This window comes from Delphinus delphis, chromosome 19 (assembly GCF_949987515.2).
Source record: "Delphinus delphis chromosome 19, mDelDel1.2, whole genome shotgun sequence".
NCBI classification, from domain to species: Eukaryota; Metazoa; Chordata; class Mammalia; order Artiodactyla; family Delphinidae; genus Delphinus; species Delphinus delphis.
Window position 1 is genome coordinate 59,100,253 of NC_082701.1, and position 13,157 is coordinate 59,113,409.

The 13,157-nt window shown below is 60.6% G+C and overlaps 1 protein-coding gene across 3 annotated transcripts in view; it reads right to left on the reverse strand.

Annotated features, from left to right (window-relative positions):
- The window catches only part of MPRIP (myosin phosphatase Rho interacting protein), a 136,424-nt gene that overhangs the window by 48,597 nt on the left and 74,670 nt on the right, over window positions 1-13,157 (reverse strand). For all 3 annotated transcript variants that reach the window (XM_059998493.1, XM_059998491.1, XM_059998492.1), the window contains exons 4-5: window positions 5,780-5,931; window positions 1,169-1,253 (exon numbers count right to left, since the gene is read on the reverse strand). In XM_059998493.1, coding sequence (XP_059854476.1) covers window positions 1,169-1,253; window positions 5,780-5,931 — 237 coding nt within the window. The remainder of the gene's footprint in view (window positions 1-1,168; window positions 1,254-5,779; window positions 5,932-13,157) is intronic.

The following is a 13,157-nucleotide window of genomic DNA, read 5'->3' on the forward strand; positions in this document are numbered from 1 at the left end:
GAAGCCCAGAGGAGCCAGCAGGGACTGATGAGCCCCAGAGGGTAGCCAGGTTCTCCACGGGAGGGCTGTCAGGCTCTGGGGCTTGTGAGATGCTCACGGGACCCCCGATCACCATCCTGTTCACTCTCAGGGGTGCTGTGAGGCTCAATCAGGCAAGACAACTGAGTAACAGGAAAGTTTGGGGCAGAGAGGAAAGGAATCACATGTACAGTTGGCCCTTTGAACAAGCAGGGGTTGGAGCGCTGCCCCCTCTGAGCGGTCAAATATCCAGCACGACTTAGAGTCGGCTCTCTGTATCCGCGGTTCCTCCATGTCCGCGGCTCCAACCAACCGCGGACCGTGTAGTCCTGCAGGATTTACTATTGAAAACAACCCACATAAAGTGGGCCCACAGAGCTCAAGCCCATGTGTTCCAGGGTCAACTGCACTGAACACCCAGGACGGGCCCAGTACTTCCTTCCACACACACGGGTAGCCGAGAACTAGACTTCAACAGGCCCATTTTGCAAATCAGCTCACTGAGTCCCTGAATCCCTCCAGTGCCCTGAGCCCCTACAGGCCAGCCAGGGAGGGAAGGGCTGGACCTGGTGGGACCACCCCAGCCACCTCCCACTCTGGTCTCATGGGATCTGAGGCAGAGGCACAAAATCAAGGCCAGTGCCAGTGTTTTCCATTTATGGTCAACCCAGAGCATAAGTGGGGCCCCTCAAGAGCCCCTCACTTGGCTGGGACACTCTAGGACCCCCCTGCCCAGCCCCCCTGTTCAGCCTGCTGTCTGCAGAATCATCTCTGTGTGGGAAGTGGAGCTGAGCTGAAACCTTTCCTCCCGGCTCCCCAGCAGCTGGCAGGACGGTCGGGGGAGGGACACGCACTGTGCTACTGCTGCGAACCCCCTGCCTGCAGGGTGGATGCCTCTGGGGGCAGCTCCACAGCAGGCCACCCCCTCCCAGTAGGGGTCCTGCCTTGTGGCTCGGAGAGGAGTGTGCAGCTCACAGACCAACAGAAGGAAGGAAAGGACCCCAGGGCTGATGGCCACCTCAGCCCTGACGTGACCCCTTTTCCTTGCACCCTATTCTAGGCTGGGTACTGAAGCCCCCCAACCTCCTAGGGCGCACTCTCTTTGCCCCAGCTCCACCAAGGGGATGCCAGCTGGCAGCCCCGCCCTCACCTGTGGTGTGGGGGGCTCCACCTTCCGCTTCTTCTTCTGGTTCTGCTTGTTGGTCCTGGGATAGACCGTGAGCATCTCCAGCCAGCTGGGGAAAGAGGAGGGGGGAGCGCCAGTCAGACCCTGCTCTCAGGGACCAGGACCCCGCCGGTGCCCACCCAGCCTCCAGGCACCAGAGCAAGGCAGAGCACCACTCAGATCAGAGCTGTCACTGCCAGGGCAGGAAACCCAGCAGCGCAGCCGGGACGAGCACAGACTGAGCCGAGGCCACTCCCAGGCGCTGACCCCACGATGACCACAGCGCAGGCGGGGAGGCCCTTCAGGCCTTGAGATGGGGCGGGCTCCACGCTGGTGCGGCGGGAGGCCTGACCGCAGGCCCCTGCCAAGGACTCGGCACTGTTTCTACTACTGACCTTTCTCTGGGGCCTGGACTCCACTCGAGGAAGGAACCCGGGACTCTGCTACTGAACTTCCCCACAGCGGGTCACTTCAGGGGGCTGCGCATCTGACCTCCCAGACTCATTCACTCACCTCTGGGCCCGACTTGCACAGGGAGGGCGCTGGGCACCTCGGTTTCGGGGAAGGCCCAGCAGAGCTGCCCAGGGACCCTGTCCAGGGACCCATACCAGGGCCCACATGCTGGACCAGCAGCAGGGAAGGCCACGGGGGAGCGTGGGAAGAACAGGGAATGAGGCAGGAGGCTTGGATTCAGATCTGGCTCTGCCACCCCCAAACCACGACCCCAGGTGGCTCCCAGGCCTCTGGGCTTCTGTCTCCTGGTCTCTGACGCCAGGGGCTGGATTAGGCCGTGACATGACCACTGCTTGCCTCACTGGAGCTTCGTAATAGCTGGGAAGGTTGGAGGAAGGGGAAAGAAGGAGGTGTGGTGGCGAAGGGCAGCCCCAGTGCTTTCTCCACAGGGGAAGGTACTGCAGGAGACACTGGGCCACTTCTTCCCAGAACCCCAGGGTCCGTGTTGGGCCTGCTGCCAGCCTAGGCAGACGACCTGGTGGCGCTGGCTGAGCTGCTGTACAAGGCAGGGTCTGCACGGTCAGGGCCCTGGCTGTAGCAATGACCGGCACCCCAAGCCTGGGGCAGGGAGAAGGGCTCTGGTCTTTAGTTCTCAGAGGTGCTTCTTTCATTTGCGGGGGAGGGGGGCGGGGTGGAGGCTGGTCATAGCCGGCTTCTGGGACAGCCTAGGGGGCTGTGCTGGTCGTGCTGCTGACAGCTGTCAGCTGGGAGAGCAGGATTGGGTGTGGGGCATCCCAGCATCCGAGGTGAGGCCCAGCCCAGCAAGAGCAGGGCATTCTCAGTTTGCTGAGAGAATGAACAATCCCTGCACTGTGCAGACCTGACGCACAGGTCCTGCGCCTGTGGTCCTCGAAGCAAGAAAGGAGGCCACGGCTGAATCTGCACAGCAGCAGACGAGCACTCTCCAAGGCCTTCCTTCAGGTAACCTAAGGAGTTCGCGTGCTTGTGGGGTTAAGAGACCTGCTTTCTAGCCTGCCACGGGGGCTGAATTTCCTCTGGGAAGTTCACACCAAGGAACCACGCCTGCTGAGGGCCCCTCTTCAAGCTTTACCGGGGAAGGGAGGGGAGGGGAGGAGAGACTGCTCGGCAAAGTCACCTCATCCCGCAGGGCCCCAGGAGCGGGGGCCGTGGCAGGGAGGGGCAGAGCCTTCGGGGTGCCCAGAGCCTCTGCACGCTGGCCCAGTCGCTCTTGAATGGCAACACTAACGAGCTGGGCAAACCTGTGCACCTCGCAGGACAGGGCCTCACGGGAAAGGAGAGAAGATCTGCCCCGCGGCTACGCTGCTGACTAAGTGGAGCCCCCGGAGACTCAGGGATGGAGCGCAGGGCGAGGGTGGGCCCGGCCTGCCCCACTCAGCGGTGCCGTGGCCAGAGGTTGGGGGATGCCCAGTCCAGGCACAGATAATGGGCTGTGTCCCCTGTACTGGGGTTCCTCACAGCAGCCCAGCAGCATGTGTCTGGTGCTACCCAGATGAGTTACAGACGTTAAAATACACCCAGGAAAGAGATGAGTGCGGGGAATGAACACACGCGGCTGGTGGTGAATGTGGGCGCCAGGGACACGGTAGAGGGGCCCCTCAACTCTGAGGGCAGAGCTCAAAGGCAGCGGTATGGAGAGGAGGGGCAGCTGGGACCCAGCCCCGCCAGAGGCACTGAAGAGCCCCCTTGCCAACTCCTGCCAAATCTCACCTCCTCTGAAGAGCCAGGTGGAGCGGCACCTCCTGCTGTGAGGGGACAGGGAAAGAGACTCTCGCCATCAGCTCTGGGACAGACGCGGCTGCCTCTGGCCATCCAGGGGTCTCCATTCAGAGAAGACCCCGGAAAGAAGGCAGAAGGGACTGTTCTCTACTCCTCTCCCTTGAAGTCAGCACCTCTTTAGGGACCCATGTGGGGGCCCCAGAGCCCACAGATGAGGTTACCCAGCAAGGAGCCTTGCCAGGTGCTCAGACCCAGGAGGCCAAGGGCAGGGCAGAGGAGGGAGAGAAGATGCAGACACAGTCTGTCCCCAGGGTTGCAGGAGCCCTCGCACTGGGCAGGAAGCAGCGAGGCCCAGCCCAGGATGAGGGGAGGGGAAGAGTACCAGGTAACTGGCTCCGGCTCTGGGTTTGCCACCAAGCCACGACACTAGGCTCCAGCCTCAGGACCCCCAGGACACACAGCTGGTATCTCACCCGCTAACGACCTTGTCTACCCACGCTGCACAGGAATGGCAGGCCCTGTACATGCATATAGGAGTGACTGTGGGAAAGGGGCTCAGGGACTGAGCCGAGGACCCTGCCAAGTGCCTGACGGAGGGTCCCATCAGAGAGGCCAGAGACCACATGGCACGCCACTACATCACTGACCTGGGCCCCAGCTCACATGCTCCCTGTTGTCCTGGGGACCTCAGACACCCCTTTCCCATCCAACGTCACCCAGACCCCTCCCTAGGACCCAGCTCCCAAGTGGCAGGGAACAGATCTCCTCAAGGAATCCAGTTGGGCAATGGAACCTCGGCCAGGCGTGCCTGCCAGACAAGGCCATGGCAGCAAGTGTGAACCAGGACGTGCAAATGGCTCCGTGCTGTCACTCACGCCTGGAGTGACTAGGTTCCCTTCATGTCCTGGACCTCAGTCTCCCAACCGCAGAACGAGGGCTTGTAAAACCCTTTACACTCTTAAACCACAAGGTTCTAAGACGAGGATTAAGGAGTAGCAGTGAAAGTGGTCCTTCTGTTAGGCCCTAGAGTCAGAAACGCAAACCTGCCTCTGCCCAGGAGAAGAGGACTTGGGGTGAGCTGGTACCCCAGAGGGGGCCTCTGAGCCCCTTGGCAGCACGAGTCTGGCCTCTGCTCCACGCCCACCTGAGCAAGAACAGGGTCTCCTGGCCACACTCTCACTTTCCCACTCAGCAGCCTTGGGCAGGCTGCAGCTGAAGCCCTGAACCCCAGGCCAGGGCTCTCAGCAGCCTTCAATCTGTTGAAAGCAAAGTGTCTGACATTCTAATTCTCTGTCTTCTGTGCTGTAATAATCAGCCCAGTCCCCCAACCCCTCTGGTTCACTTTTTCATTTTCACCTTAAAGGATGACGGGATTCTGCATGACCCAGCACCCAAGCTCCCGGCAGGGCCGGGGCACCTGCTCGCTGTCATGTACCATGTCACGTACCGTGTCACGAACCGTGTCACGTACCGTGTGTGGCTGGGTGCACAGGACTGGTGGCAGGTGCCCCAGGAGCAGGGCTCCCAGAAGGCAGATGTGGCAGGGCTCAGAGCACAGAGCTCAGCCCGCTGGCCTATTGGCTGCCTGAAAATCTGGGCCCCTCTACTTCCTAGGGCTTCCCCAAGCCTCTTGCCAAGGCATGCTGGGGGAGCAGGTGACCCAGAACTCTGTCCCTTCCCCTCGGCTGAGGAAGGCAGTGCGTGCGGTCACCCTGCGGTGACTCCCATAGGCAGGCACGGGGCACACGAGGGAGACACAGGCCTCCTCCACTCAGACAAGCCCCGCCCTTTATGAGCGCCAGCTGATGGAGCCACACGCGTCGCAGTGGAGGGCTTCCCAGAGACGTCACAGCTTTGGGGACAGAGGGTCACTGCAGACAGAGGGGAGGGCGGGAACGAAGGCGAGGAGCTGGGGAGAGGCAGCAGGGGGCGTGCGGTGACAAGCAGCTCAGCAAGGAGGGACAGGGCGGTGGGGGCAAAGGCTGCGGGGCTGAGAAGGGCCCCAGGGGCTTTCAGGCAGGAGGGAGGCGAGGTCGGATGAGCTCTGGAAACTGAGCCCCTCGTGGCTGAGCGATAGATGGTTGGAGCGCAGTGAGAATGGAGCGCAGACCCCAGAGAGAGGCTGGGAAGATGCGCCAGCGCCAGCAGAGGGAGGCCGCTGGGGGAGCAGGACATGCAGGGGCAGCCTGGCGAGTGTGTGGACATGGGGATGAAGCAAAGGTGGGTGGAGGGTGAGGCCAGTGTGGGTGAAGAGAGGGACTCAGAAGAGGAAACACACGGGGCAGAAAGTGAGGGCAACGCCAGCTGTCGTGCCTAAGAGTCCTGGTCCAAGGAGCTGCTGGCAGGCGAGGGCCCCTCTTCCCAAGACGTGCAGAGCGAACTCACCCGCTGATGATCTCCTTGGTCTCTGCCCGGATGAAGTGCTCCTTCTCGGGGGTCAGAATGCACAGGGAGAACTTCTGGCCCGTGCGGCCCTCCCCATCCACCACGTCTGTGCACTGGTTCATGTTGATGGTGCCCTGAGGGAGGGTTGTGGGCTGCGAGAGGAAGAAGATGGGGCAGGGAGTCAGTCACTCTGGGGGCAGAGGAAGGCAGCAGGGAGTGTCCCTGCATCCCACGGTCCTTTCTGACCCTCTGTGCTTCTCCTCAGTCACCTGGACCTCTCACAGCTGTGCAGACAGCTGATTACAGCAGAGGACAGGGTGTGCACTGCCTCAGCCCGGCCCTCACAGCCCGCCTTCCCACTGACCCATCTCCAGGGAGGAGCGGTGACAGGCCTGCTCTTCTCAGAGGATATCCAGCTGGACATTCCTTCCCACTGGAGAACAACATCCCAGCTAGTCCTGGAGGAGGGCGGGGGGCTGGGGGGTGGGGACAGGCAGGAGACACTCCTTTAAGACAGCTGGGACGACAGAGGCAGCCAGGAGCCTGGTCTCAGAGGGTGACTGATCCAGGAAAGCAGGGAGAAAAGCTCCGGAGGAGGTGGTTTCAAAATAGCAAGGTTACTTTTAGAGGCAAGAGGGGGCCAGAGAGAAGCACATCTTGATGGCAGGCTGTGGGGCAGGCAGGCCACCTCCAGGGCTGCCCATGAGGAGCACCGCCAGGCTGCCTGGCCAGGGCCAGAATAACAACTTCCCCCCTCTTTTCTATCAGCTAGGCTATTAGACACTGATATCAGGGAGAGAAACCCAGAAATAAGAAAAGATGGTTTTAAGAAGTTCCTACTGAGGGGAAGGGTGAGGACCTCCCCCAAACATGAGGAGGCTTATGGGCGGGGGAGGCAGGTGGCCATGGCTGCCACCACACCAGGTGCAAAGACCCCGCTGAGGGCTCTCACAGGGAGACGAGCCCCAGCTCCGACCCCCACCTCCACCTCCAGGGCAGCTGCCAGCTCCCCCAGCTGCCCCACGGAGCCCTCCCCAAGCGCTCGGCGCTTCCCAGGTCCTGGAGGAGCAGCAGGGAGAAAAGGCAATGGTGGCTGCTGGACTAGGGGCTGCCTCGTCCGTGCTCCCTCCCTCCCACCTGCCAGCAGAGGAGGGGGGCCCCGAGCTCTTCTGACCCACCACCACCTCCCTTCTTATCCACTGGGGCCCGACCCCAGGAGCCAGACCCAAGGGGCACTGGGTTCCCCGAGTTCTGGCCCTGACGTGGCCGCGGGCTTGCTGGGCCACCGCAGGGGAAGGACTAAGCTCCCTGGCTCCCAGAAACCTTTCTGTGGGGGACCTCTGGGATCAGCCTGTCCTCCTTGGGCCCAGCTCAGAAGGGAGGTGGCAGGGCAGGAGGGCTGGCCGTGAGCCCACAACAGGGAAATAGCATGCACCCTTGCTGTGTATTCAAAGTGTGTCCCGTCTCCGAACTGCCCCCCAGGTGGGGACATGACAAGGGGCCACACCCACGCCAAGCCTAGTGCCCTTGTTGAGTGAAGTGACCTGGTAGCATCTCTCCTGGGGGCTCCTGGACGGCCCTTGAGCTGGGAAAGGGAGCTTGGGTGGGTTGTCCTCAACCAAGCAGAGGGGGTCCCTTGGGAGCAGCGGACAAGGGAGGTGGCCTGGGTTCCCCACCCCGGATGAGTGTGTCTTCCCCCACTTCCTGCCCCGGCCCCAGCCCCTGCTCCCTTCAGAGGGTCTAACACTGGGCCTTCCCCGGTATCGTGCCAGTGCCCTTCGGAACCGTCTCTGGGTGGCGACCTCTGCCCTCTCTGGAGCCAGACTCCCGCAGGCGGGAACACTCAATCCCCACTGGCCCTGACAAGGCACACGGCCTCTATGAGGCAGGTCCTCAGGGAGGACCCTGATGCCACGAGGAGTAAGGCACGAGCTGAAAGCACAGGCGCGCCTGGTGCACTCCTTTCCTGAGAGAGCCGGACAGGAGCAGAGGGGCTCTTCCTCCTTCATCCACCATGCTGCCGGCACAGGCGCACGGCCCTGAAGAGTTACCCATCTGTTACACACACAATACACACAGGTAAGTTCAATGGGAACCATAAAAGACATCATCAAAAGTTCTAGAGTTTTCTTCTCACTAGACCACGTAGTGGGCCCCCTGGAGGCACACGTTCCTCTTTAGAGACCACTGCTCCAGGGCTCGGGGTACCAAGCTGCTCACTGGCCCCTTCTGCACAGTAAGTAGGTTCCCAGGTGAGGTTTCCCTGCCGGCCCTGCAGCTCCGTGTGGTCACAGGACTCACTCGCCAACTGCACCATGAGACTTCTGGCAACCTCTCCCTGACACGAAGGCTCTACCTCCTTCCGGAAAAGCTTTCAGAAAGGCCAATGAAAGGCAAAAACATAACAAGCTAGGGCTGAAGGACATGGAAGTTTCTTTACCACCTCTGTGTCAGGATCTTCCAGTTACAACCTCTTTCCTGCTTCCTTAAATGTGGCTTACCACAAGGCGGGCATTATCTAATCCTGTTACACAAGCAGGAGAGGGAGCAGAGAGTAAACAGCGGTCATCAACAGAAGGGAGAACTGGCAAACCGGTCCAGGTTCACAGGGACCTGCCCGTGACGGCTCCTTCGGGGTCTCAACAGCGCCACCCAGGGGAAGAGGCAGCACCCGCACACCGCTGCGCGTTCACTGACCGCTCCCATCACCCGCACCTGCCCCTTCACTGCTCTGCCTTCAACTGCATCTCTCGCACTCACAGCTCGGGCAGACTCAACCAAGGGTCTCCAGGGAGTCCCAGGCTGAGGTCTGACCCTCCCCACCTCTGTCCAGGAGCAGAGCACACCCACCTGCATGCTCAGCATTGGGGAGAGAAGAGAGCACACTCCATATAACAACCCCTTTCCTGGCTAGGCGGCCCTGGTGCTGGGAGAGCCAGGGTGAGTACCTAGGCTGTAATGCAGCCCTCACCCCTGGCACTGTCAGAAGAGAAACCAGCCCAGTCCAGCGAGCTCCCGGCCCTCATCCTGCAATTCAAGAGGTTAGGAATCCAGGCCTTCCCCAAGGCTGGGCATCACCTAGTTTTGCTCATTTCACTTTCCAAAAAAGGAATGGCTGTCGGAAGGCCAACCGATGCGGCTGTGTTGCCAAGTTATGGGTTCAGTCCTCACCCGGCAATGTCACTGGACGGCCCTCCAGCCATCTGAGGGCCTCTGATCCTCCTCTGGCTTCCACACTGCACCAGCTAAGATGGCAGAGCTGCGACAGGGCTGAAGATCCTCTAAGAATGAGGTGGCCAAGCAGGAGAGCACAAGACAAGGGCCTCTGTCTGGGGATGTGACCACGCTCTACCGAGAAGCCAGCTTTCCTGCCTGTCGTCTGCTCGCTGGCTCACAGGAGGCCCACTCAGGAAACTCCTGAGCAGCAGCCTCACCCCCACCCTCGGCCCAAGCAGGTGCCATTCAGGGAAAACAGCCCTTGTCCATTTCTTGCCGGATCCTGGAAGTTTGGGAAGCAGTGAGCTTCTAAGAGCCTGAGAAAAAGAAGAGGAAAGTTGGACAGAAACACAGAGAAGGGCCCTTGAGACCTTTCAGCAGGACCGTCCCACCAGGCAGCTGTGCTTGCAGACCCAGAGGGGAGGCAGCTCGAAGGCGAGACTCAGCTGGGATGGGAATCCGCCATTTTACCCCTCACTCCCCTAGTCAGAGGGGAAAATGGAGACCCACAGAAGCAAAGGGCAAAGAAGCACTCTCAAGGGCGGAAGGTACTTCTCGAGGGAGCCCAACCCCGTCCACTGTCTGAGGTCCTAGCTTGCTTAGGCCACTCAAGCCCGGTCCAAGCAGAGCCCACATCCTTTCTTTGGGATTGAGGAGGTGGGACCTGAGTCCTCTACAGAAGCGAGGTGGTCCTGGGGAGCACCTCATCCAGTTGCAGGCGCCCCCAGAGCCCCACGTCCCTGGAGAAGCAGGTGCTGGTCAGGCTCACAGAGGCCGTCTCCTGGCTCTTCCCACTCCCGCCAAGCTGTCCACAGAGCCCCAAGCCTAGCACACCATGAATCCTTCTCTCAAGAGGCAGCGCTGGTGACCGCCTCAAGCGCCACCCAGGCCACAGTCCAGCCCAGCAGCCAGCACTCTCCAGATGGATATCCCCAAAACCCAGGTTCCCCAAGGAAACTGTAAAGACTCTTGGAAAAGGGGTCTTGAGGCGCACCCATGAGATCACGATCCCACCAGGACCCGGAGTGAGCCAAGCCCCTGCCCGGACCCAGCAGCTCAGAGAGGCCTCTGCCAATCTCGGCCAGGGCCCCGGAGCAGTGGGGGTGGACAAGAGGCTACAGGAGGTGCCCGCCCAGCAGAACTTCCTTCTTCCCGTTCCTCTTGTTGCCAGCAGCCAGCTGTGCCCAGTCGTGCTGTGAGCTTCCCCCATGTTCCACGTCGTGGTCCACAGGGGGCTCACAGCCATCCTGCAGAGCAGCCCAGGCCAAGCTGTGCCCACAGTCTCACTGCCAGTCCCCAGGCGTCGGGTCTGTGTCCTTGCTGTCACCTGATCTCCTCCCAGGGAGTCCTGACTCTGCACCCTCCCTGCCCCTTAGATCTCCAGTGTGAACCTGCCTGCTCCAACTCACTGCCCTGGAGGATGCTTGGCCAGCCAGGCTAGGGGCTATGGCACAGGGGACCTGCCACCTGACCGCCCATCACCCCAGGACAGGAGGGAGTGCTGGTGCCAAACACCGACCTCACTCCCAGCCCCCTCCTTCCCGCAGAGATTGGAGGGGCTAAGCTAAACTCTGGGCCTTAGGTTTCCAGAACCCACTGGCCAAGAGGAGCCCCAGCCTTGGACCAGAATCCTAACTGTGCCGCCACCACCTCTGTGACCTTGGGCAACGTGTACATTGTGAGCCTCAGTTTCCACAGGTATAAAGTGGGAGTAACAGTATGCCCACTCCAGATGTAAAATGGAGTAGCTGCTGTGAAAAACAGTGTGGAAGTTCCTCAAAAAGTTAAACATGGAGTCACCTTATGACCCGGAGAGGAGATGTTAAGTCACTGCATTTTCCCTGAGTGCTGCCATGGGAAGAAGGGATGCAAGTGTTGGCCACGTGTGCCTCCTACCCTGGGGCACAGAGGGGGCCACAGGGTGAAGGGAGAGAGCTGACCTGCTGGGCGGGAGGGACCTCCAGGCCTCATCCTGTCCCTGAGACGGGAGGGAAAGCCTGGCCTCCTGCCTGCTGGCCCTAAGGTGACCAACAAATGGCTCTTAAAAATGACGGGCCACACCAAGGGGTTTACCCGAGGGTGGCGAGCAGCTCACGCCTATCCTCCGTGCCTCGTCAGCCCCCATCTTAAGGCCCTGGGGAAGATCTAGCTCTGGTTCCCCAGCCACACTCTGCAGGGGGAGCTGGGGGAAGGTGCGGGGAGGCAGGGCTCTGCCCTCTGCCCAGCACCGACCCTCTCCCCGGTGCAGCATCCCCGCCCTCCTCCCCGTGGGCTCCCTGGAGCAGGGGGTCCAGCTGTGAGGGCTGCATCCCCCTCGAATCAAGTCAGGAAGGTGGGAGCCCCGAGCCTGGGGTCTGTTCAGTGGCGGCTCTGTGGCTTCGGCTCCTCGGCCAGCTCCTCGGGAAGAGCCCAGGCCTCGCCAGACCTCCTCACCTCAGCTGCTCCTACAGCCTTGGGCCCAAGCCCTCCGCCCCGAGTCTGAGGTCCTTGACCACTCCGGCCTCCCCTCCTGTCCCTGCCCGCAGGTCTAGGCAACTGCGGCCACTCGCTGAACAGGTCACCTCTTGCACGGCCATTCCCTGCCGGAAGCGCCTGCCTTACCTCCCTCACCACCAGGATGGTCGCCCTGTCCCCTCTGGAGGGGAGGGCCCTGTGTGTAGTCCCTGGTCCACGCATGGGCCTGGATAAAACTAACTGGATTCTCCTCCACATACCTACGCTGGCACTGCCCAAAATGAGCTTCAGTACACATTTTCTAATGACAGACGAAACAAACCAACCCGTCTAAGTTTATATTGCATAAATATTTATGCCTTATTTGTAAAGAAGTTACACTTTATTTATAAAATAGGAATACCCAATCTTACCAAATCTCATGTTTGTTAAGCAGACAGCAGAGGACACAAGTGCAAAGGCCACAGTGACAAGTCCTCCACAGTTGAGGAGCCTGAGGGAGAGGAGTTAGCTGGAGGGAGATGCAGGGCCCAGAAAGGGAACCCCGCCTCCAGGAGCCCAGGGCCCTGCTCTGTGGCCACCAGCCCTGGGTTCAGAACTGTAGCAAGTTGCAGACGACAGAGTAGAAAGGCAAGAGGTGGGGTGGTGACACTGCAATGATCTCATCTACAACACATGTCCAGAGTACACAGAGAGACAGAAGGACGACAAGGCTGGGGAGGACTGAAGGTGACAGCTGAGGAGTACAGAGCTTCTTTGGAGGGGGTGGTGAAAACAGTTCTCAGATTAGACTGTGGTGATGGTCATACACAACCCTGCGAATACACTAAAAGACAATGACCTGTATACCTAAAAACAAAACAAAACACTGCGCAAACGTGGAAAATAACAAGGAGGGCTTGTGGCCAGCTAGTCCTGGCCCCAGTCAGGGTCCTGCGGGAGGAGCACTCCTCGCCCATGGCCTCCAGCCCAGGCCTGGAAGGTGACAGAGGCCCAGGACGGCAGGTGGACTGAAGCCCAGGTGCCCGGCTCCTCAGCTACCTCTGCATGGCCTCAACCGCAGGAAGAGCAGGGCAGCTCAGTGGAGCAGCCTGAGGGCCAACTTCAGTCTCCCGGCTCTGACGACACGCGTCTGCTGGAGACGACACATGAGCAGCTGCTCCCATCCCCAGGAGGCCCCCTTCCAAGATCCGGCCCTGGGCCCACCCAGGGGTAGCGTGGGCCTCCATGGACTCAGCACAGAGGGGCCCACAGGACGCAGGACAGGCCCGCTGGGGCGGCAGCCTGGCAGCTGTTGGAAGAGGAGAGGGCCGAGGAGCCCAACGTCGCACAACTGCCGTGGTCTGGGGGAGATGGCGGTGATGACCTGTTCTGGGCTTTGTCGAGCAGCAAACTCCTTGCCTTCACGGGGCATTGGTAGGGTCAGCGAAACTTATTTCTTAAGGAAGAAAAAAACACAAGGACCCTTTCCACTTGCTGCTGATGCCAGGAAGTTCCTTCCCACACCTGCGGGGCAGGACTGGCTGCTGGCTGGGCAGCCCTCAGGCTCCTGGCCAAGGCCCACCTACTCCTCAGATGGGGCTGGGAGCGCAGGGAAGGACAGCTCTCCCCACGCAGCCAGCACGGCAACAGCACTGCACAAGAGCCAGGTGCCTGCTATACCACACATGACAGCTGACTCACACTGGATCAAACACCCAAATGTAAA